Below are 25,378 nucleotides of genomic sequence, written 5' to 3' on the forward strand. Positions count from 1 at the left end.
AATAATTTTAAATAAAAAATAATATAATAAGTTAAATTTTTTTTGTGTTTTATTTGGCAATATTGCTATTATAACCATCAAAGGAAGCGCGTATCTCCAAATTAATGATGGAAAGCTATTCTTAACCCTTAAATCTTTAAATTGGAAGATAATTTGAACTTTAAGCATATTTAAACACTCATTTTCTAAATTATTACAATCTCATTACACAAGAATAATACTAATTAAAAAACTTAATCCAGTTCAAATATGAATTGACTAATCTAATGTAAAAGAATGGTAACAGATACGCCGGAGCCGTCCGATCAAGTGTAAACCCGCGCACGAGGAACAATTCTGCCAATGCAATCTTTAATCCAGCCCCAGAGAAAAAAAAAAGAAAGAAAGAAAGAGAAATGAAATATATTTGAATTAATTAAAAAGGAAAATCTGGAAGCATCCTGACCCTTCAAAACCAATCGATCAATCACGTTTCTCGCTATACCCTTACTATGGAAGCCTCTAGAACCTACATTCACCCATAAAATCCCTTTCTTTGCGTTCCTCCATTTCTTAGCTTTTGAAAGCTTCCCTGTTCACGCTCATTGTTCACTTGTCACGCACACATTAGCTCCCTATCTCTTAGCCTCTTCTATTCGAAATGGATGAGGATTTTGATATCCCGCTGGTGGAGGATGTGAATGACGACATTGATCTTCCCGGGGATGTTCCCACCTTGAAGGTAGGAGAAGAGAAGGAGATCGGAAAGCAAGGCTTGAAGAAGAAGCTTGTTAAGGAAGGTGAAGGTTGGGAAAATCCTGAAACCGGCGACGAAGTTGAAGGTATATGTATCTGAATTACACTATAATAAACAAGTAAAAGCAATGAATAATTACTCTTTCTGTTTTCAAAAATGTTTTGGATTCTGATTGGTTGTTCTTGTTGGTACAGTTCATTATACGGGGACGTTGCTGGATGGAACTAAATTCGATTCAAGCCGTGATAGAGGGACTCCTTTCAAGTTTGCTCTCGGTCAAGGTATATAAAGTTCACCCCTTCCTCTTTTGAATATTTCTGAAATAAATTTTAATCTGATTTATATTCAATTAGATGTTGAAAAATATATGTTTGATTTTAGTGTACTGCATTATTAATTAATATGAGTCTGAAGCATATGTTTTTGAGTAATACGTGCTTAAAATTTACCCAATACGTCAACATTGTTTCATTTCTTTTCCTGGAAATGCGTTTAAAATTTTGGAACTTAATGTTAAAACCATGGCGAGTTTCCGAAGTTCTACTTGTGTTCCTGCTGTTCGAGTTTCATTGTTTTTGTGCTCCGTTTGGAATGTGATAAAAAGGAATTTCCTTGAATCTTAGTGTTTTTTTGGCTTGGAGATTGGCAATACCAAAATAGGGGATTCATGGATTTATTATTTTCACTGTAATTAGATTAATTTGGCCGATAAAATTAGTTCTGTCTGTCTACTGATGATCATATTCTTGAGGTTGATCTATAGCAGGACGTCCTTTAAGTTCAAGGTGTGACGAATTTGGAAATTCGAATACTTTATTGTCAAGTTTCTGTTTAGTTTTGGACTTCAATATGGAATTTCTGCTTTCTTTTAATGTTTGCAGGACAAGTTATTAAAGGATGGGATGAAGGTATTAAGACAATGAAGAAAGGTGAAAATGCTATTTTTACCATTCCTCCTGAGCTGGCATATGGTGAATCTGGCTCACCGCCAACCATTCCTCCTAATGCGACCCTCCAATTCGATGTTGAATTGCTCTCTTGGACAAGTGTCAAGGACATTTGTAAAGACGGTGGGCTATTTAAGAAGATACTGACTGGAGGAGAGAAGTGGGAGAATCCCAAGGACCCTGATGAAGTGTTAGGTAGATATTATCAATCTGTTTGTTCTTTTAATATTTATAATAATATTATTTCTATACGAGTGGGGCTTCAGTTGAGCTAGGTTGTTTAATAATCGGTTTGTATCTTGAATCCAGTTAACTATGAAGCTAAGCTTGAGGATGGAACAGTGGTTGCAAAAGCTGATGGCAAGGAGTTCACTGTTATGGAGGGTTTGTATTGTCAATGCCCTCCCTCTTCACTTCTATCCTAATTTTATTTTTTAGTTCCTCAATTTCTGTGGTTGTTTCTTCTTCAATGAGTAGGTCATTTCTGTCCTGCTTTGGCTAAGGCTGTTAAGACAATGAAGAAAGGGGAGAAAGTACTTCTTACAGTGAAGCCGCAATGTAAGTTATACTCCAATTTCCTGAGAAGAATGGACTTAAATAAATTTGGTTCTTGTCGTTAACCCTATTTTTCATTATAAAGATGGCTTTGGTGAGAAGGGGAAGCCAGCAGGTGGTGCTGAAGGTGCAGTGCCTCCAAATGCCACACTCCAAATCACCTTGGAGTTGGTTTCATGGAAAACTGTTTCTGAGGTCACAGATGACAAGAAGGTTATGAAGAAGATATTGAAGGAAGGAGAGGGATATGAGCGACCGAATGAGGGGGCTGTTGTCAAAGGTTGGTGTTATATTACGATAAAGAAATTTCAGTTTCCTGCATGCAATATACTAGAATCTTGTTATTCATTATTTACCGTTATAAACCTTTTTTTCCAGTGAAATTGGTTGGGAAACTGCAGGATGGTACCGTCTTCTTGAAGAAAGGTCAAGATGAAGGACAAGAGTTGTTTGAGTTCAGGACAGATGAAGGTAACAGACTAATAGATGCCTCCCTCCTCTATTATTGGTCTACAGTTCAATGATTTTAGCTGAACAGCCACTGCTTAATTTTTTTGTAGAGCAAGTCATTGATGGTCTTGATAAAGCTGTGATGACTATGAAGAAGGGTGAAGTTGCACTGTTGACTATTGCTCCTGAGTACGCTTTTGGATCATCCGAGTCAAAGCAGGAGCTGGCTTCGGTACCCCCTAACTCGACTGTGTATTATGAGGTTGAGATGGTGTCATTTATCAAGGTTAGTGGATCAGTGTGCTTGTGTAAATTTTTTGGTTGCGTATCTAGTAAGATTGGTTTTGGCAATTTGCTTTTGCAGGATAAAGAATCATGGGATATGAACACCCCGGAAAAGATTGAAGCCGCAGGTAAAAAGAAGGAAGAAGGAAATGTATTGTTCAAGTCTGGAAAATATGCGAGAGCTTCTAAGAGATATGAAAAGGTTGGTAGTGTGATGGATGGGTATGTTGGCTTGTGAAAGTTGGTGTCCAATACCCTGCAATTCATTTGATGTTTGTACGTGCAGGCAGTAAAGTATATCGATTATGATTCTTCCTTCAGCGAAGAGGAGAAAAAGCAAGCCAAGGCATTGAAGGTTGCTTGCAATCTGAACAATGCTGCTTGCAAGCTGAAACTGAAGGATTACAAGCAAGCTGAGGAACTGTGCACCAAGGTTTGATTAATCTTCACAATGGTAGTTATAACATAGGGCTATATATTTTGAATAATATTAGTAACTGTTGAATGGTATGCACAAGCAGGTTTTAGAAATAGAAAGTTCGAATGTGAAAGCGTTGTATAGAAGGGCTCAAGCATACATCCATCTGGCAGATTTAGATTTGGCTGAGTTTGATGTCAAGAAAGCCCTTGAGATTGATCCTGATAATAGGTAAATTGCTGCTTTTATAAGCCTACTCAAAAACTTGATCTGAACGGCGGCATATTGATGATGGTGATATGATTGAATGGTATGCAGGGAAATAAAGATGGAATACAAAGTATTGAAGGAGAAGATGAAGGAGTACAATAAGAAGGAAGCCAAATTCTATGGCAATATGTTTGCCAAGATGAATAAAACAGCTCCCAAAAAACCCGCACCAATGACCATAGATAGCAAAGCGTAGGTGGTGGACACGTGACGGTTTGATGCCTTGGGTGTTCTTTTTTCTTTTTTTTCTTAAATTGTAGGGTAGCTATGTTTATGGGAACAGAGAATTTGATTTGAGTTGTAATGGATTCTTTGTGTCCAAGTACGAGGACTGTTGATGTTAAAGAATGTTCTGTTTATTCTTTTCTCTTTTTACAGAAATAATTATTTTCAACATAAGGAGGCTCCAAAGATGGGAATTTTGGGCTTCCATTTTAGTTCTGATATATTTTGACATACAAAACGTCAAACGCAGAATAATTTAGCACTCATATTCATATGGGAAGTGTTATTTAAATTAAAAATTATTTATGAATTTATAATTAAATGAACCAAATTGTGTTGTTAATAAGCATGCCCAATCTGTAGCTAACAAGGATTATCCCTTTTCTATTCAGAAGTTCCAAAGCCACCTTTCAGTAAAAATAAGTTGGGGAATTAAAATTTAGATATGAAAATGGAAAATGCAACGAATATTATATTCCTAAAATCCTCTTATACCTCATCTTATCTAATAGTTAGATTTGATTTGTTTTTTTACATTTGTTGAATATATTTTATGTATGTTACAAGAAGTTATGTTTTTATTTATGGTTGTTAAGACTTTTTATTATTAAAAATCATTAAAATCTATGTTTTTGTAAAGTTTGAAATCTAATATTTGGTAGTCTTTAGTGGCCTCCTAAAATAAAATTTTTTTTATTTAAGTTATTTATAAATTTTTAAATTAGTAATGATAAAAGTGTACTTTGACCTCTCTCAAAAATAATAAAAATTTGATTTAATCATTTAAAAATTATAAAGAAATAAACTATTAAAATGACTAAATTACATTTTTATTATCATAAAACTATACAATTTAATTCCGACCACCCAAAAATTCAATGTGCTTGTAACGTTTGAAATTTAATATTTAACCATTTCAATTACGAAGGCCATAAATTAATTTATGAAATAAATTTACTTTAATAGAGATATAGTTTCGAATAATGATGGAGTTGTATTCCAATTTAAAGCTCTCGTTAATATGAGAATTAAAAGTATTGCTTCCTCGGAGAAAATGAAAAAGTGAACCATGAGGAAAATTCAAGCTTGAACTACTAAAATAATATTTATTTGAAGTTTAGAATTTTAAAGTCTAAAAAAAGTGAGTGTAAATACATTGATGTCAATGATAATAAACAGCTTGAGACTTTAGAGGATGATGTTTCGGCATCAGAAGAAGTGAGTGCTACAGTGGAGTCGTTAATGAAGGTCCAAAATATTCCTCCATACTAATTATGAGATTTTGAATTATGCAAGCGTAACAACTATTTTAGTGCAAGAGATTTTATTAATGACGAATAGTTTGAGTTCTTTTCTCGATTATTATATTCAGGAATCCATGATGTCAAATATTCACGATTTGCATGACGAGATATTGGTTGACTTTATTCAGATAATCACCAATGATCGAATCATATTATTTGTAGGTGATTGTAAGTCATGGTAGGGAACAATCTTCGATAAATTTAGTCTAAGAGGAGCCCCAACATACCTCATTTAGTTTACAAGATTTTGTTATTAGTCTTCATGCCATTTGTAAGTTATAGATTTAGTCCCTATACTCTAATTTGATCATTTTTAGTTTTATGTTTTTTTTCTTCAAATTTTAGTTTTAATTAAACAATATTTGTTAAATTTGTGAAGTTAATTTATGCTATTCTAAAATCTTATGCGACAAAATTATCATGACACACGTGATGCCATGTCAACTTTTTATTCCACATAATACTCATAGAAAAGCCATGACATTTAGTAAATGGATTTAGAGATCATCGTTTAAGTGGGTGAAATTTTAAAATTTGAAAAGCATTGAGACTAAGGGCTTGTTTAGTAGTGCTTAAAAAAAGTACTTTTGGAAGAAAATTTATGTTAAACAAACTGTTTTTAGCTGAATATTTTCGCTTTTCAACTTTTGAGAAGGAGAAATAAAATTTTTAGCTTTTCCGTTTCCAAAAACACTTTTGGTGCTCAATTACTTTTTCACCCCTCCAACAACATATTACTTTCTTTTTTTTCTTGGTATTTAATTACAAATGTGTTAAAATCATTAATTAAAATAAAAAATATATTATTTAAAATAATACAAATGTCTTAATATCTAATTACAAATATTTAATGGTTATGTTTAAATATTTAAAATATAGTTTATATATTGTAATTAAATTTTATAAATAATTAATATTTATTATTTAAAAATATTTAAAATTTATATTTCATATATTAAAATATTAACAAGTTATAATAAATTACTTTTTATATTCTCACTAAAATATGATAATATTAACTAATTTGAACATTATTTAAATACATATTCGTTACTTGATAAAACTATATCTAAAATAGATATTTTATTTATCAAATGCACTTTTTAACACTATTTCTTAAACCAAATTTCTTAAAATTACTTGTCCACAACTCCTTATTTTAATTCAAAAATTTCTTGCAAATATTGGGCTTTTCTCTGGCTATGTCTAAAATCAAAAGCCAGTATTGAAGATGGGCTTGCTTAAAAGTCCAAAGCCCATAACAATCTGAAATCTTCAAATCTTTGGATCTTTTTTGTGAAGGCTTTGGAAGATTATAGAGAAACCCCATGATTCCTACGTTTCTACATTTTTAAGTAATAAATATATTATGATTTCTACTCATTATCTTATTTATTTTTAATAAATCTTCTTAAAATTGCAAGATAATTTTCTTTTTTATTATCAAATAAATAAAAATAATAATTAGATTATGACACATTTACAATGTGTGTGAAAATTTTACATAACAAACTTAAAAATATTTTTGAATTTACAGATATCTATATCTATATATACTTATATAATTTGGATGGTTGAGTTAGTATCACAACTCGGTAACAACTCAATCAAAGGAACTACTTAAAGCCCCTTTCGAATAAACGATTGAATATTAATATAATGGTGTTTACGTCTTTTTACTGCTTTTATATGTATGTTTAAGCAAAACAAATAAAAATGTAATCTCTAAAGTTTGAAACCAAACCTAAAAAGATTTGACTAATAATCAATGTTGACTCAATGTTTCAACAAGGGTGGATAGAAGGAGACGAAAGTGGTGGAGATAGGATGGTCGGTTCACCTACGATAGATGAAGATGGTATAAGCATAAAAAAATAGAGTTGGATCGTAGTAGTATGTTGCATACTTCATAACTTCATTCGTAGGTGGAATTAAGATGATCCATACTTTGACGAGTATATGGAATATTGAGATCTAGATAATCTTAATGATATAGATTTCGATGACGAACTCTGTCATGGACTAACAAATAATGATGAAGGAGTATATGTTAAATGTGGAAAAGAGAATAACTCAACAAATATGAAATGCTAGAGCAATTAAACAAAATTGAATATGATGTAATCGTTTTATCGACTACTTTCTTGAACTAATATATTGCATTTGATTATTTGATTTTAATTTTTGTTACTCGTTTAGAAATTTTTTATAATAATTAATATTTTAAAATATAAATTATGTAACCATATAATTACAATTTGTACTACCAAATATGATATAGGGAATTATGATGTAATTACACTCTGTTAGACAAACACGTCTAGGAAATTATAATTCTTTGTAATTACAATAGAGTGTAATTAGTACCCTATAAATTATATTTTCATCTAATTACTTTGTGTTGTCCAAACAGACCCTTAGAGGGTGAGAATTGAAGTAATTACACAAGTAATTACACCTGAATCTAATTTTAAAAAATTATTTATATACAAGTTATAAAATTATATTATAGGTGTTGGTACAGTGATACAACAAGGAGTGAGTATAGAGGTGAAGGTTGTGGTTGCTGTGGAGGCCAATTCACCCAATGGGGACAAAGAGCTAAAGGTTATGGTGAGTGGTGGAGACGAGAATATAAAGGTTGAGGATTGAAAGAGTGTTGATAGAGTGTAGCCTAGTATTCTTGGGAGTTAATCATTTATTCATCGATCCTAAAGGTATTTATAGGCAGGGATCCCGTATAAGATGGTGTTAGTGTGTTGGATTTGTCATCTAACCATTATTACGAAGCACGTAGGAGGGATGTCTTCGATGGGATGATGATGTTTATGATAGGACAAATTTTGTTATTCATTCTAGCTCTGATGAGATAAAGCAATTGAATCCACGTGATGTATGGTGGCCAACAACTTTATCTTCTCAATGAAGATTAGGCCATCCATTGCCCGAAAAGTTATCCCAGAAGGGTGAGCTTGCAAGTGACCTCCTGACTCACTTACTATTCAAGCATCTTTTTGGCTTGCCATGTGTCCTAACGCGAATGGGGCTATAACAAAGTCTTTTTTCAAATTTAATTTATATAAGCTTCGTATAATCAAAATCTTAACTGTGAACCCAAATATTATAAAGTTATTTTAGTTATTGAAATAGAGAAGATTTTGTCACACCATATCATGTGGTATGATACCATTTGAGAGATGATGTTAGATACAAGCACCATAGACAGCTCACAAGCTTTTTAATTTGAGACATTCAAGGCTTCGAAATATGGTTGAGAAGACATTTTTTGTTCTAAAAAAATATTTCCCATATTAACAACATCACCTCAGCATAACATTAAAAAGCCAGGTTAGATCGTACTAGCATGTTGCATATTTATAACTTCAATTATATGTGGAATTGAAATTATTCATACTTCGTAGAGTACATGGAAGAATGATATATTGATAATTTAATGATGCATATTCAATTGATGATGAACTGGGTCAAGGACCAACAAATGATGGTAAGAAGTATATGTTAAATATTAAAGAGGGAAAAACCCAACAATATGCACTAGAACAATTAGATAAATTTGCATATGATGTTTATTTTTCTTGTTATTTTTATTAGTAATTATGTTATCAACTGCTTTTTTAGACTAACATGATACATATGATGATTTAATTTTAATTTTTGCTACTTGTTTAGAGATCATTTTTATCATACTAATTTTTTTTATAATAATTAATATTTTTTAAAAATATAAATTATGTAACTGTCAAATAATAATTTGCACTACCAAACATGACATAGGGCATTACAATGTGATTACACTCTGCCAGCCAAACATATTTAAAGAATTTCAATTCTTTGTAATGAAAAGAAAATATAATTACTACCCAATAATTGTTGTACAAATAAACCTTAATACTAAGTTAGTTGACAACCGGTTATTCTCTAAGGTACAAGAGACATACGCCCTTGGGTCAATTACCTTAGTCGATTCTACTGAGAGCTATCATTTTCTTAGTCTCCTAATGAGATAAGTGGTTAGAGAGAAATTTGGATGACGGGACTTAATAATTCTAAGGAAATTGGGTTTAGGGTGTAAGTCTAGTTTGATAACAATTGAGAGTGTAAGTGTGGAGAGAGCCTCAAATGTCTATAATTTATTATGATTATTTTATCAGTTAAATTACAGGTGAAGTGGCAAATCATTTACATTCAAGTCTTCAGTTGATATCAATTTTAGTTTAATATTTAAATGACTCTTATCCTTACCTTTTATAAAAAAAATTAATATCTTGCCCCTAAACTATATTAATTTTCCTACAAAAATACTTAAAAGAAATTTCTAACATGGTATTTAAATTGTTAAATTCGTGTCAGTTTATCTAAAAATTGGATGATGTTTAGTAAAAAAATGTCACATGTTACGTTGTGATAAGCTAGTTTTGTATTTTGAAAAAAATATAGGGCGAATTTTGGATTGGAGCGAAAATTAACAAAGTTGAGGACGTGGCGAGAAACATGATTCATTGGACACGTCCAGATTTGGTTATACTTATACCGATACCTACATGCGTATCACGTACTGTACTTTTTTTTTTCTCTTCTTCAGACATTTTTTTTAACGTTTTGTTTTAGTTAGAATTTCAATGTCATTTCAACGTCTTCTTCTTCTTTTTGTCAATTTCTTACATTAATTAGTTCATTTCCTTAACAAGTTTGTTTAAGCCTGTTATGGAGATCTTAACCTTTTTTCTTTTTCTTTTTTTAAAAAAATTTATATGATCTTAGGGTCTCCTTGGGAGTCAAAAGAAATAAAATGAAAAAGAAAAGAGAGAAGAGGACAAAAAATACTAAAAACTTTCCACACGCATCCAAAAGGGAGAAGCTTTGAAATGCAGAAAAAGGCGAGACACGGTTCCAGTTGGAGAGCATGAAATCATGCACTGGTTGGTGAATCAAATCATGGGGAACTCTACTCTTTTTCACACCCCCATTATAATTTTCTCATCAACTTACCTTTCCTAATCAAAGAAATATAATAAGACATTAATTGAATACACTGAAAATGATTCATATTAGGAATATCCAATAGTGGGAATTACTTTGTTAATGGGAGACATACCCTAATGCATCCATAATATTATGCCCTAAAATAGCAACCAATTAGGCTCCTAACAAAATACCTTGACCCTCACTCCAATCGCTTATTTCTCTCTTTTTTAAAACAAAACTAGGTGGAGAGTGTGAGTGTGAAATGGGCATTGCTTTTATCTGGACAGCACATGGAATTGGGGGATTTTGATTAAGACCATTTACCAACAAATCCCCATCCCCATCCCGTTTAAAAACTCATCTATTTCACCCTTAAACTACTGCTATTTCCTACCCCTATATTTTACAACTTAAATATATAATTTTTTTTTTTTGCATAAAAGAGACTTAACAAAAGAAAGCAAAATTAGAAACCAACATTCCCTTTTCCATTTCCACCCCCCTGCGATTAGGATAACATGGTCGAAGGTGGCTTAAGCAAATTGTTCACTCTAAGTTTGATTCATGTGTTAAATCACACATTTATTGACTTCACAAAGCAGTCGTTAATAAGTGTATTTTTAAGATGGTAATGTTCACATAATCATTTTAAGAAATTCACTACCAATAACATATTTAATTCAACAATTAAGTTCGTAATGCAAAGTGATTTTATAAAGCACAATCCAATCTGGACACTCCACAATTTAACTAGTACACTATCCGTGACACCGATTTTCATAAAAAAAGAAAAAAAGAAACTACCCATCTAAGTAGCATTTGTGTCCCTTAGCAGCCCACCAATTATTATCGTTCTAAATCCCAAACTCATCATTGATTCTTGTTATTTCCATACATATAAATTATTGAATTAATCATTTTAAAATTAACGATTTAACAACAAAGTCGTAAATTATAAAAGATTGTGAGAAATGAATATTTTGAGTTTAATAAAATTGAGAAGTAGAGAATTGTATTGTTTTTGGTAGAAATAAAATTTAGAAAAGTGGGAAGGTTGTTTTGTAGCAGCAGCTAAAAAGGTTAGAAGAGAAACCGTAGAGATGTCGCTAAATGATTGGTGTTAAATTAAGAAAAACAAAAAATCAGTGACAAACACTGTCACATGAACATCTTCCATTGCTGTTTTATTTTATAACCGCTCTGAACATAAAGCATCTTTCTGGTAATTAAACAATGTCTAATCTCCTAACCTAATAATTGACCTTTGAATTAAAAAAAAACAATTTTTTTTAAAAAAAAGTTGATTACCAATTTTAATTTTTATGAGCATCTTCCCAATATATAATATACCTTAATTCCACTACAATAATTACTATTTTTTAATCCTATCTTAATAAAATAAACAATACTAATTTTGATAGTAGGTGAGATAATAAAGCTCAATGATTCATTGGGTCTAGTCAGAATCTCACCAATGCCAACCTGGGATTCTTTTGATGCATTAAATATATATATATATATATATATAAAGGGTGGTTATAGCTTTTAATCTTTTAGTTATGTTTAAATTAATTAATTTTTGTGTTGTCACTATAAAAAAAAATAGAAAAAGGAAAAGAAAGAAAGTGACTCAAGGTTGTATTTTTGGTTAATCTATTAAAATTGACAAGAATCAAGGGTTGAGCCCAGCTAAAACAACATCAATGTCATAATCACTCTAAATTAAAAATAAAAACAGAGAAAGATTTAAGCCAACAAATACAGCTGGTTAACACTTAAAAACACTAGTAAAAGATCAAATCAAGCGGATTACAAAGATCTAGCAAGGATGTGATGGTGACCCCATGCAAAAGGTTTTCAAGTGAATTCTGGGAAATCTTTGTTTTCAATTAACATTTATTTTGTCTTAATTTAATAAGGTTGTGTAGAAAATGAAAGCTGCTCAATTAGCATTAATTTGATTAAAATATTGTATCTTACAAATGTCGGTGCATTTTGGCTTTAAGATCTTTTGCACCTTGAATACACAGATTTTACATTGGATAAATTTGTAAGTACAAAAAAACCCCTCCACGAAAAAGAATTAGAAGAAGATCAAATTATTTAACCAAAAACAAAAAAACCCCCTAATATTAATATTAAAATATTATAAAGGGAAAAAGAATCCTCCACTTTAAACCTAAGCATAATTGGCTAGCAGCCTAGTTGTCGTAGTTGATGCAGTGGACCAGTAATAAGTTCATTTTATATACAGCAGCAATTCTCTGCTTTTGACCTTTAATCCAGGACCATGAATGGTGTTGTTAGAGCTCAACTTTCATGTGAGAAACTTGATTTGACCCTGCAATTACAAGTATAAATGAATCATTAACCAATCAGTCTTAAGATAAATTGGTTTTGTTAATTCCTTGACTTACCCTGGAAGTTTTGTGAATGTAATGCCATATCTTGGCTCTGATTTTGGCCAAACCCCATGTGAACTATGGTTTCCAGGTCACCTTCACAAAATGTTGGGTACTGAACATGTTTTAGACAAGCAAATTTAGGCGTTTAGATCTCTGAAAATGGAAAAGGACAAGGGATAAGGAACTTTGATTAGCTATGAAAATGATATTTACCTGAGGTGGTACAGTTTCAACAAACTGGTTGATTTGGGGCAAATGGGTGTTGAGTTTGGGACAGATAGCAGTATCCAGAGGGTCCACTGAGCATTGAGTCATTGTCCCATTAGACATATTGCTATGCAATGCTGGATTTTGCTGAGGTTGGTGCCCGAAAAAGGTTGATGCTGAGGAATTTATTGGGAATATTGGCTGCTGCAATGTGTTGTTTGGTTGAAATATCTGCAAACAGAAAAGGGGTATTCTCGATTGAAAGGATTGAATTTGAAACATTATGTATTCTTCATAGAACAGAAAAGAAACATTAATTTTTATTTTTATTTTTAAAAGTGTTGAAAAAACAGCTATAGACTTACATCCTTTGACATTAAACTCTCCACGTTAAAGTCCAGCCTGGTATTCACTGAAGCTAACTTCATTGAGAGGAACTGCCAATAATATATATATATATTTAACAAAAACCATGAAAACTTGTATCCCAAGAAATTGATCACCACACGTTCATCAAATAAATGTTAATAATCTACCTCAACTTGTCGTTGCAATGATTGAACATAGTTTATAATCTCGTCCAGCATTAAGGCTTTTCCAGTGACCTACAATTTTGAAACCCCAACAACCCATTATAATTAAGAATGTGAGCAATAATTTTTTCTTTGTCAGTAAATTTCCTGATTAAGAATGAATTTTATTTCAGACCTTGTTGCAACCGGGAACAAGATTTTGCAGAAGCTTCATTCTCTCACTGATTTTCTCTCTACGGACCTGATCAAAGTGACACATATTGATAGCCAATGTTAATGCAAGAACACACCCCCAGTAGATCATTGAGAACAAAATAATTTGAATTATGATTCTCACTCTTTCAGCTAAACTATGGCTGTCAGTGGCTTGACCCCTTCTTGCTCTAACATGAATATAGTCCTTGGGAGGTTCAGGAGCCTTTGTATTGTTAGCCTTATCTCCTTTGGCATCTTCCTCTGCTTTAGCAGAGCCATTTTCATTTCCATTGCTGTCTGATAACTTGCATCGCTTTTCATTTGATGCTTCGTTGGGTTCAGTCACCTGGTAATGTGGGTGATTACCGAATGTTAAAATGAAAACTTTATCTGAAAAAGGAAGTTACAGCTTACAACTCTTTAAACTCTGTACCTGTACCTTTGAAGCATTTGCGGATGGGGATGATGAAGTGTCCTTTGTTTTTGCTTTGGGAACCGCCTTTCTTTTCCTTGAATTTGAAGCTTTCAAACCAGGCTCGCCATTGGGATTTTGTTCTGAAACGGTGGATTCCTCTTGAGAATTTGCTAACTCGGATCGGTCCTGCAATGGGGTGTTCTTGTTGGTGGTGGTGCCTTGAGATACCATTGCCTTTATAGAAGGACTACTGGAAACACGCGGTAGCTTGGCATTTGCTGCCAAGGGATTGGATCTATAAGCAGCAAATTCAGTATTGTCTTTGGGTCCGAATTGACTGGTTCGACCATTGAAACTCCTGCTTCCAAAGCAAGAGAATTTGGCTGCTCTCTCCGCAAATCCAGGATCAGCTGAGAAATCCGCCACGCTGGAATTCAGCCCCATCGCGGGAAGCTTCTCTTTAACCAAGCTATCCACCATTGTCAAGTTCAACTTAGGAGGGGAATTCAATGGGGTGCTATAACAAGAAGTGTTTGAACTGTTGTTGACATTGATGTAAGAAGACAGCAAGGGCTGAGAATGCGGGGGGATCTCACCACCGTTGCCGATGCTCCCCAATTTCCCTATCAATTCCCTGATTATTAAGCTCTCACTGGCGACATTGCAATTGGAAGCAGCTGGGGAAGACACCATGGAACTCAAGGCCGACTCAAACTGTAGACTATAATCCGTTGGTTTTTCCCAGTTGGGGGTGGGGAAACAATCTTGAGACTGAATTTCCATGGCTGAAGACAGAGACTGCCAATCTGACATTGGCATCGATGACCCAAAGTGCAATGGCGGTGCAGGTGATTGGATTCCTGCATTAACGAAAAACTGGTTCTCCATTCAATAAGTTTATTAATTCAACCTCAAAAGCCAGACCAAAAAATGGGCAATTCTTAAAAGGAAGAGATACAAAAGAAAAAATAAAGTCCCAGTTTGATATTTTTTAACTTGGGATTCTTTATACTTGGCAAAGGCACGTGAGTGCAATTTGAGTGGAAATGAATGAATTGTGGGATCAAAATGATTGCTTTTTTTTCATAAAAAGAGAGGGTAGTTAGAGGAAAGGTAAGCAAGAACTTAAATTTGGTGAAGAACAATAAAGCCAAGAAAATAGAGAGAGGGAAAGGGGATGAATTGGGTTGGGCTGCAATGGAGCTATATAGATGTAAAACAAAGGTTATTGTTTGACCTTTTTTTGTTTTTTTATTTATTGTTTTCTCCCTTTCTTTATGCAATAATTAAACAATCTTTTTCCTTTTTTCTTTTCATAATAATAATTATGGGATTATTATTATATTCAAGGAATTGGACACGTTCTTAGTGTAACTTTTAGGGTTTAGGAGATTTAATTAATTAGTGTGAAGCTTGTAGATTTTATGAAAAGGTACTAAACTATTTTTTAAATTACAATTGTATCAACAATTTTAATTCAATTTAATTATTATAAGAGAAACCCAATAAATTTTTCAAATGTTAAAATATGTTTCAAGAATCTTTCTATGTCGGAATTTTTAATACCTTTAAAATTCTTCTCATAAATTCTTTGGTATAACACTTTAAAATAAAAAGCTTTATTTGGCAATTGGCTGATAGTTGGTTGTGACCAACTATTTATTTAAAAGTGGTTGGTAAAACTTAATTGATAGCTGAAAGCTGATATGTGTAAAATGACACATTTTATTGTTAATTAGGTATTTATTTGTTTATAAATAAATACTTTAGTCTTTATTGGCTGAAATTATTGAAATAAAACACTATTACCAAAGGAATTAAAACATCTATTATGGAAATTAATTAGTGAATACTTTTTGAAATTTTAAATAAACAATTTTTTTAAGTTCCTTATTTGCAAACATTAACCTTGTGGAAATTGATAAATATTAATAGTGTGTCAATATAATTGTAAACTATATTCTTACTGATAATTATCTCACACTTTGAATAAATTTGTCAAGTAGCATATTTTAATTAATATAAAGTTGTATAAGAAATCATTTTATACAAGTAAATTGAAAATAAATTAAGAGTATATAAATATCCAAGAAATAGATACATATCCAAGCAAGTAAAAACAAATATTTAAGAAACACGACAATGTCATCTAGCTGCCATCAAACTAGTAGTGATGTCCTTACGAGCTTTTGTCATTTCATTAGTACTCATACGCTCAACTTATTGAGTGTAAATGCATTCGACATTCGAAAATGCTTCAAGAGGAATAACATTCGGATATGCATCTATGACCCTAAATGTTGGGTCAAGAACTTTACTTAATATGATGTAGTTATATAAGCACAAATTATTCTAATTTGATCTTGAGACAAATATATTGATATTTTTATTAAAATCTTCCACCACGCCTTTAAAATGTCAAATGCCCTCTCAATATAACTTTTTAAGGATGAATGGGCTCAATTGAAAATTTTCTCGTGGCCCTCTTGGATTTGTACCATGGAACTCTGGTGGGTGATACCTTATCTTATGATAAGGTTTCAAGTAGCCTTGTCTTTCAGGGTACCCTTGGTATGCTAAGTAATATTTAACATGACCAAATAGAGCCACAAAATTAAAAAAGCTTTATTTTAAAATTAAAATGAATATGCACAAACAAATAAGAATAAAATATTAATTAAAATGAAGAAATTTACTTGGTGGAGGTTTTGAAAAATTTAGACTTGAATTCTCAATTGTTATAAATAAGTTATTATAAGAGAAACCCAATAATTATTTTAATGTTAAAATATGTTTAAAGTCCTTATACTTTTGTTGTATTTGAAAACTAATCATTCTATTTTTATTTGTAGGAGTTTACTTTTTCTATTTTCAGATTTTAAAATTTATGTTAAATTTTTAACACCATTAAAATTCTTTTGTTAAATTCGTTGGTATGAAATTTTAAAATATAAATGTAACCTTGTAACAAAAAAAACTTTATAATAAATTCGAAGTTAACAAAAAAAAATAATTGAACTTACATTTTAAATTTCGAAAAATAAAAGAAGTAAATTATATAAAATAAGAATATATCAACTAAATCTCAAATATATATATATAAAATACAAAAAAGTTAAATATATTTTAACCCCAATTCAATTCAAAGTAACTAATAGAATTAAATTTGAAAAAAAAAAGAAATCAACTTAATCAAGATTTAACTAGTTATTTAATGCCAACAATAAAAAGAAAGATGTGGAACCAAAATTGTGGAGTCAAATTGCGCAATTGTTGCATGTCAAATCGTAATCTTGGGTGTATTTTTTACATTTATTAATGAAAATAACTCTTCCATGTACAAATGATTAATCTTTGGGTTAGATGCATGGTACGGGTCTTTTCACGTATCCAAAATTATGGAATTCAAGACTTTTTCAAATTAGGGTTTGATTGATGGAATATAAATATCTAATAAAAAATTAGTTGGGTTTTATAATTTATAATTTTAAATCAATGTTTGAGTTTTATATTTAAAATTAAAATGAAACCAAAATAGGTTCTATATCCATCTCACTATAAAACTAAAACTTGATGATAAAATATTGGAGATAAACTTGATGAATCCGTTGGATTTCCATGAATTTGATTCAAATAAAGCCTAGACCTCACACCAATTATTGATGAATGTGTGAGAAAATTTTGAATTCTTTTTCTCTCAAATTTTCATCTTTATATTTACTTTAATTCAATAATACTGTTAAATTTTCTGATTAAATTGTTCATCTCAACTTCCTTATTTTCACAAACCAAAATCCAATGGTTTTAATGAAGTGAAGAATTGAGTTCAAGTTCATATTTTGGGTTTATTTTATTAACTGGGTTTAATTCTTTTATAACATATTATTAATCAATTTAATTTTTGGATTTTTTTCTGAAAATTATTTAATTTATATGTAAATAATTAACAAAAATGGGTTGTTCAAGTTGATGCCCTTATAAGAATTTAATTAAGTTTTCATTTTTTTTATAAAGAAGAAAATAGTTGAGAAATTTTAAGAAAGATGAAATAAGCAAAGAAAATGGAAATGTATTAAATAAAGTGTTGAAAAAAATGGGAAAGGGTATTAATAAGAGACAGAGGAGGTGGGATGGCACAGTAGGTATCATCATTTTGCAGGTTAACCTAAGTTTGAAAAGAAATAAAATTTAAAAAAAGTTGGGCACCGCAATGTGATACAAGTAGAACGCCCAATTCTTACACGCATGAATCCCCCCTTGGCCTTACCTATTGCCATTGATATGCTGTTCCCTCTAATGCCTCATTAATTCATTATGCCTTTACCTCCATACTTGTTTTTTGACTTGTTTTTTTTTTTTTTTAATTTCAATCTTAAGTTGTTGTTTCTGCCTTTGTTTTTCACTTCTTTGATTCATATGTATTTACAGTAAAAATTTTAATTTGTAAGTGTAAAATATTATCAAACTTCATTTTAACAATGTTATTCATAATTTTTCTCTAACATTTTTTTAAAAAAAAAATTATAAATGCATTTGAATGCTCGTATTACTATATTGTTAATAACATCGATATCAATCAAATTTGACAATTTTAATATCAAACTTAATTTCATTTAAATCACAATCTTTTAATTTATTAAATGATATCATTAAAATTTTTATTATTAATAAATTAGACACTATAACTTTATTAAATTATTCTAAAAAAGCTATGATAACTTGTATTTATAACTTTTTTTTATCGGATCATGTATATATTTAAACCACAATTAACGTTTTATGTGTATAATTATTCTAAATTAAAATTTATGTATTAAATTATGATTTATCCCAAAAGAATATAAACAATTGTTATAATATTAATTTTAAGTGTAAAATCCAAGAACTGTTATATGTTAAGGCGAAGTCAAAGATTGCATTAAATTCCCGCCTGACCTGTTAACTTGGGTTAATTTATTTCAAACCTTTTGGACTCTTTTGTTAAAAAGGGTACACTTGATTCATCATCACCCAACATTGGTTAGAAGTAATACATAGATAGAAAGGTAGAATTAAAACGTTTCTTTTATTCTCTTAAATTCACATTTCTGTCCAAAATTGGTTCATATAAATGAATACAACGGTGGCATTATCATCTCATTCTTTATCCATGTTTTACTTCTTACTAAATACCACAACACTCGAGGCGAAAAATGTCAATGCAGTGTGTATATACAATATTAGGGTTGTAGGCTTAAACTCAATTCACTGCCTACACTTGATACATATATTTTGTTTTATAAGACAGTACCATTACATTGTAACTAATTATAAAAGCATGGCTAGTATTTTGATTAACAAAATAAAAATCTAATGAACCACCTGGATATTATGCTTTGGATTCAATTAGTTAAGTTCTTTGCAATATGCTATTCCCCATGAATCATTTCCATTTTTATATCATGCCCATATTTATTTTTTCTATCATTTTTTTTCATTGGGAAAACACAATTTATTTAACTTCTCTCTCCAAATAAAAAGCATGCAAGTGGACAATTAACCTTTAAACAAGCAAATATGAAATTAAATTTCAAAAGTTTTACAAATCATTACTTTACTATTTTTTTTAACCTCAATTTTTCATTAATGCAACATATATATAAATCTATCCATGCATCTATCTTATTAATCAATCTGTGTAAGTAACCTTGCAAATTATATTTGCAAATGATGTTTGAGGGAGCCAAAAGAAGTAATAGTTAATTTTGTTTTTGGTTGTAACGAACTCAGGTAAAAAATAATTTATTTACTCAAAGAAAGAAATTTCTGAATTTAGACTTGTAAACTATTCTTGTACATTACAGATAAAGATATAGTATATATATAGAGTACATATGTGACTACTATGACTAGCCTAACAACCTAACAACCTAACAAACTTAGTAACAGACTAACAGCTCAATAACTCTATAGCTCAGAGATACCAGAGTATTCTATACTCTTAACATTCACCGATCTTCCCGACAGGTAAAACCTAAAGAACAGTCCAAAATCGAGTAAAAAAGGACACAGAAATTGGCTTAGTGAGAACATCGGCGACTTGATCACAGGCAGGAACCTCACCAATAAAAAAAGAGCCATTAGTAACTTTCTCACGGACAAAAACAAGTCCAACTCAACATGCTTGAATTTGGAGTGTAACACAGGATTGGCGATAAAGCGCATTAGAATTTTCACACCAAATAGTGGGTTGATCAAGACTTTGAAGATGCAACTTGTTGAGTAAGGAGACTAGCCATGTAATCTCACTGGTAGCAGCAGCAAGACTTCGATATTTAGCCTCAGCGGTAAAGCGCGAAACCACAGATTGATTTTTGGAACAACAAGAAATAGGCATATGACCAAGATACACGTAGTAGCCTGTTGTAGAACGACGATCATCAAAATCGAGCCCCCAGTTATCATCCGCATACCCAACCAAAGATAATCGATCAGAAGGACGAACAACGAGGCCATAATCAATGGTACCACGTAGATATCGCAAAATTCTCTTTAAGGCAACCAGGTGAACAGATGTAGGTGTATGCATGAATTGACATATACGGTTTACAGCATAAGCAATGTCTGGACGAGTTAGAACAATATACTGAAGAGCACCAGCAAGACTTTTGTATTCAGTGGGATCAGTGAGACGATCACCGTCATCCCTAGAAAGAGAAGAGCTAACTATTAGAGTAGGAACACTTTTAGCACAAGACATAGAACTACGATCAAGCAACTCTCGGATGTATTTTTTTGGCAAAGATGAAGACATCCAGTGTAACACCTCAAACCCGGCCAAGACGTTATGACCGGATTCGACATGCCACATCGAAGCATTCAAAACATTTTATATTGTTGATCCAGAAAAACTTACTTAGTGTTTTAAAAGATAATTTCATTATAGGTTAAAGTGAATGGAAGCTGTGCACCAGGTAAGAAACCGGAAAAGAGGTGGTGAGTCCATCGGACTGCTTAAGTACCAAGCTCCCTTCGGATCCAATCCTAGACATGCATACCGCCATTGCCACACCTTAACGTCATGGATATTTCTAGGAAACTGATTTGATTTAAGTCATTTTTAGGAAAAGTGATTAATTTTGGAAAATACTTTCATTGCGGAAGCTTTGCTTGCTGTCGTGTTATTTTGAAATCAATTGTTGTTTTTGAAAACACGCCCTAAAGCTATCCAATTTCAACATTTAAAATAAGTAATACCTATCTTAGTAATACATATTAAAACCATCAAAAATAATTAAGCGGCCTTATTACATTTAAAAACCCAAAACTTCAAATGTAAATAAAAGGATGTCCAGTTCACCAGAAGAAAAACAAACTTTCAGAACGGATGGCCACACCGAATTCCCTCACAGCTCCAAGCCCACTATGGTTGGGGATTTCCTGCGTGGATGAAAATAAAAGGGGTGAGTTTGGGGAAACTCAGTGTGTAAGGAAAACCCATTCAAAGCCCAAGTCAGCTCTAGCCCATTGGGCCTAAGCCCATTCAGGTAACAGTGGTACTAGAACAGAGCCCTTTTCAGATTACAATAAACTGGGCCTTAGCCCCTTATTCAGATAACAGTATGGCCCATAGGCCCATTTCAAAATACATGCAACATCAATAACATATGCAAGCCCATTTGGGGAGACTACTCAACCCACCAACCACTACACTCCACCCGTACCAGCCCTACACTCCATGTGGGGAATAGCTCAACCCACCCAGCCCAACACTCCACAGTTGCAGCCTTGCTGCTCAGTTAACAGTAAATTGAGGCAAAGCCTCCAGTACGTAGACAAGCCACTTTCAGTACTTCCTCCGTCAATATCCTAATCCCATGCATCAGATAATAACAACATGGCATGCAGTAAATAACAACAGTCAAACATGCATTTAGGTCAATTTAACCCTAGGGGTATTTCGATAATTTATCTATTAGGGGTAAAACTGTAAATTTTCCACTTTTAAAGGTATTTCAGTAATTTATCTATTTTATGGTTTTTCATGCATATTCCTACTTTTCACGTACTAACGGAATCACGTACCGAGGGTTCTTACCGAATTGGGCCTGTTGGCCCATCATTCCAATTTTGGCCCATTAAGCCCAAAAATATCGAGGGCACAGAAATCATGCACTTTACAGTCCAAATTTTGCAGCTTACCAAAAACATTAATCGATTTACCTCACGAGCATTCGCACACTCGCAAATCTACAAAATACCGGTTTTCGGCATTTCGGCTTTTCGACTTTTACTGATCCAGACTAAGAAAGAGGGTGTTAGTTACACACCTGTTTGCGACGATATGCTGACGAGATCCACACACGAACTGCCTACAATTGGATTACTAACACATTAATCTAACTATTCAAATACGAACTACGTATTAACCCCTTACAATATTCGGCCAACCACACCTACAGATCATAGTAAGCTTATAAGAAATCAATAAGCAACTCATTAACAAATTTTTGTCAATGTTTACCACATAATCATAATCTCACTGCAAGCTGTCTTCCTGAACAACAGTCACTAAATCATTTATAACTGGAGCTACGAAACTCCAAATCAAGTGCCGTTAATTTTCCCTAAAAATAGACTCATATATCTTATATCCATAAAATTTTCAGAATTTTTAGTTTAGCCAATCAATACCAGATTTTTCTTAAATTTTCCCATGTTTCACTGTTTGACTAATCTGACCACTCTTCATTACGAATCAAATTTCTCATTGTACAGAATTTAAAATATGTTCTCGTTTATTTCATTTGAAACTAGACTAAGCAAGCTTTAATTACATAATTTATTAAGCTTCTAACTCATCTCCCACAATTTATGGTGATTTTCCAAATTCACATTACTGCTGCTGTCCCAAGCAGATTTATTACCAAATCACTCTTTCACACATAACTTGCATGCATGTTTTTTTAAACATGTATATCACCAATCAATCATCACATATCTATGATTTTACTTAAGTATAATCTCTATTTCATCATTTTAAAGCACAACATATTAGCCGATTTTTCCCCTTAGCATCTAAGCACATGCATGCTCATTTGTTTGTCTCAACTTCACATATCTTCCATTTTTCATCAAAAGAACATGAAACAACAACCATTTCCTTCATTTTAATTCATGACCAAATGCTCACAACACAACCAAAAACCAAAATATACTTCAAGAGTTAAGGTAGAATCAAGAAGAACTCATGAACATCAAGATAGAAGCAAACTACCATGAACTTACCTTCAATTTTCTTCCCCAAGTGACCGAACATTCAAGAGCTTTCTCCTCTCCTTTCTCTTCTCTAACTTTCGGCCATGATGAACAAAGATGGACAAAACTTTGTTCTTTTCACCCATTTTTCTTTTAATAAAATTTCATATTTCATCCATTTAATTCTTTAATACAAAAGACATGAAATGCCCATCATGGAACATTTACCTAAACCATTATCATGGAACATTTACCTAACCCATTATCGTGGAATATTTACCTAATCCATTATCATGGAACATTTACCTAACCCATTATCAATTTGTACCATGAATTATGAATATCAAGTGCTCATATTGTCTACAACAACATGATGGCTGGTCACTTCATGTAAAATGGGAGGTTTGTCATGTAAATCCTCCTATTTTGCACTCCTATTTATTTGGCCACTTCAATTTAGCCTATAGCATTTTCAAACATTTTCACATAGGTCCTATTTCATAATTTCACCCCATTTTTCTTATGAAACAAAAATTAACTAAAATTGCCGGGTTCTATCTTAAGCTTGGGCCTTCTATAGGCCCACTAACATAATTAAACCTATGCCAACATTCACAGAATTCCCGAAAATTAGGGCGTTACATCCAGAGGAGGAGCGAGTCACCTCAATCTTGAGAAAATAGTGGAGTTCACCCATATCCTTAAGGGAGAACTCATCATTCAGCTGTTGAACAAAACTACTAATACATGTAGGTACACTACCGGTAATAATAATGTCATCCACATAGACCAGCACATATAGAATCGAGGTAGGCATAAACGGACAAAGAGAGAGGCATCAGATTTAGACATAACAAACCCAATCGAAACAAGAAAAGTCTTTAATTTATCAAACCAAGCCCTCGGACCCTGACGCAAACCATACAGAGCTTTCTTCAGATGACAGACTAGAGGTTGACCATCATTGCCGTATTGAACATAGCCCGGAGGTTGTTGCATAAACACCTCGTCAGCAAGATCGCCATTTAAAAAGGCATTATTCACATCAACCTGTCAAAGTTGCCAGCCTCGCGACACAACAATTGTTAAAATGGTACGAATGGTTGCAGGTTTGACCACCGGACTAAAGGTTTTCTTAAAATCACAATCGAGAAATTGGGAACACTATTTGGCAACAAAGCGAGCCTTCCAACGAGCAATCGTACCATCAGGATTCTTCTTTATCCTGAAAAGCCATTTGCATCCTATACATTTCCTGCCACGGGGTAGAAAGGTAAGTTCCCAAGTAGAGTTATTTACAAGAGCATCAAATTCTGCTTGAACAACACACCGCCACTCAGGATCAGCTAATGTTTCCTCAACAGTACTGGGTTCAGAGTCAAGAACCTCTGCTGTCAACACCTTGGGTTTAAAATTTTATGTTTTAGACCTAGTGACCATAGAATGGGTATTACCAGCCGGAACAGGTGGAGTAGCCAGCCTAGTGGTGTCAACTGCCGGAGATGTGTCCTGAGCATTAGTAGAGGCTGGTACAGAATGAGGCTGAGCAGTAGGAGAGGAAGAAGACTGTGCATTAGAAGATACTGGTATAGAAGGAGGCAGAGACCATCCAGTGTCATTAGATTCTATTCTCAGAACAGTGGAACAAGAAACACTGGTCGTAACCAAAGAAACAGATGTAGAAATAATAGGATCAGGATCCGCTGAAGCCACAGACGATGGAGAGAACAGAAAACGCCGTTCATCAAACACAATATGCCGAGACACAATGACCGTTCCATCTGGTGTGAGACAGAAGTAACCTTTATGTTGAGAACTGTATCCTAGAAATGTACAGGGCTGAGATCGAAAATCTAACTTGTGACGTGTGAACGGACGTAGATACGAAAAACAACAGCATCCAAAGACCCGTAGATGATCATACATAGGCTCACACCCATAAAAAACTCGATAAGAAGACTGCCCTTTTAGAACAGGAGTAGGTAGACAATTAATGAGGTGAACGGCGCTACAAAAAGCATATCCACAGTAATCTATAGGAAAATTAGCATGAGCTAAGAGCGTGAGACCAGTTTCACCTATGTGTCGGTGTTTCTATTCAGTAACACCATTTTGTTCAGATGTATGAGGACAGGAGAGACGATGCAAAATACCAAGGTCACTCAGAACCTTTGTGAAGGCATGATACTCTCCCCAATCACTTTGAAACT

General features: G+C 32.6%; 2 protein-coding genes and 1 long non-coding RNA gene across 4 annotated transcripts; 1 reads left to right on the forward strand and 2 right to left on the reverse strand.

Moving 5' to 3' along the window:
- The first annotated feature begins 383 nt into the window (after positions 1-383).
- LOC107924326 (peptidyl-prolyl cis-trans isomerase FKBP62) lies at positions 384-4,020 on the forward strand. The gene is made up of 12 exons (XM_016854720.2): positions 384-821; positions 931-1,017; positions 1,618-1,878; positions 1,993-2,067; positions 2,161-2,241; positions 2,324-2,518; positions 2,617-2,709; positions 2,799-2,974; positions 3,053-3,175; positions 3,260-3,406; positions 3,495-3,622; positions 3,710-4,020. Exons 1-12 carry the CDS (start codon positions 641-643, stop codon positions 3,855-3,857), a joined length of 1,695 nt encoding a protein of 564 aa, XP_016710209.1. The 5' UTR covers positions 384-640; the 3' UTR covers positions 3,858-4,020.
- An 8,083-nt stretch (positions 4,021-12,103) lies between these two features.
- On the reverse strand, positions 12,104-15,125 carry LOC107922724 (transcription factor bHLH62). 2 transcript variants are annotated; one of them, XM_016852871.2, is made up of 8 exons: positions 13,950-15,125; positions 13,659-13,862; positions 13,497-13,562; positions 13,325-13,393; positions 13,154-13,225; positions 12,795-13,019; positions 12,594-12,693; positions 12,104-12,517 (listed from the first exon to the last, which is right to left on the reverse strand). In XM_016852871.2, exons 1-8 carry the CDS (start codon positions 14,817-14,819, stop codon positions 12,480-12,482), a joined length of 1,644 nt encoding a protein of 547 aa, XP_016708360.1. In that variant the 5' UTR covers positions 14,820-15,125; the 3' UTR covers positions 12,104-12,479. The 2 variants fall into 2 exon arrangements, with proteins under 2 accessions (XP_016708360.1, XP_016708361.1); XM_016852872.2 differs by having other exon boundaries at positions 13,956-15,119.
- Positions 15,126-21,157: 6,032 nt separating this feature from the next.
- Positions 21,158-23,248, reverse strand: LOC121209783 (uncharacterized). Its single transcript, XR_005904898.1, has 3 exons — positions 23,199-23,248; positions 22,241-22,282; positions 21,158-21,350 (listed from the first exon to the last, which is right to left on the reverse strand). It is a non-coding gene; the product is annotated as an uncharacterized lncRNA (long non-coding RNA).
- Between the last annotated feature and the right edge of the window lie 2,130 nt (positions 23,249-25,378).

This window comes from Gossypium hirsutum, chromosome A11 (genome assembly GCF_007990345.1).
Source record: "Gossypium hirsutum isolate 1008001.06 chromosome A11, Gossypium_hirsutum_v2.1, whole genome shotgun sequence".
Taxonomy (NCBI): domain Eukaryota; kingdom Viridiplantae; phylum Streptophyta; class Magnoliopsida; order Malvales; family Malvaceae; genus Gossypium; species Gossypium hirsutum.

Bases quoted from the DNA above. Each gene is read 5' to 3' on its own strand.
- LOC107924326 (XM_016854720.2), top strand. From the start codon at position 641: ATGGATGAGGATTTTGATATCCCGCTGGTGGAGGATGTGAATGACGAC. The intron at 2,975-3,052 runs GTTAGTGGATCA...TTGCTTTTGCAG, and splicing joins AGATGGTGTCATTTATCAAG to GATAAAGAATCATGGGATAT. The intron at 3,623-3,709 runs GTAAATTGCTGC...AATGGTATGCAG, and splicing joins GAGATTGATCCTGATAATAG to GGAAATAAAGATGGAATACA.
- LOC107922724 (XM_016852871.2), bottom strand. From the start codon at position 14,819: ATGGAGAACCAGTTTTTCGTTAATGCAGGAATCCAATCACCTGCACCG. The intron at 13,226-13,324 runs GTAGATTATTAA...TATTATTGGCAG, and splicing joins CATTGCAACGACAAGTTGAG to TTCCTCTCAATGAAGTTAGC. The intron at 12,694-12,794 runs GTAAATATCATT...AAACATGTTCAG, and splicing joins TTGAAACTGTACCACCTCAG to TACCCAACATTTTGTGAAGG.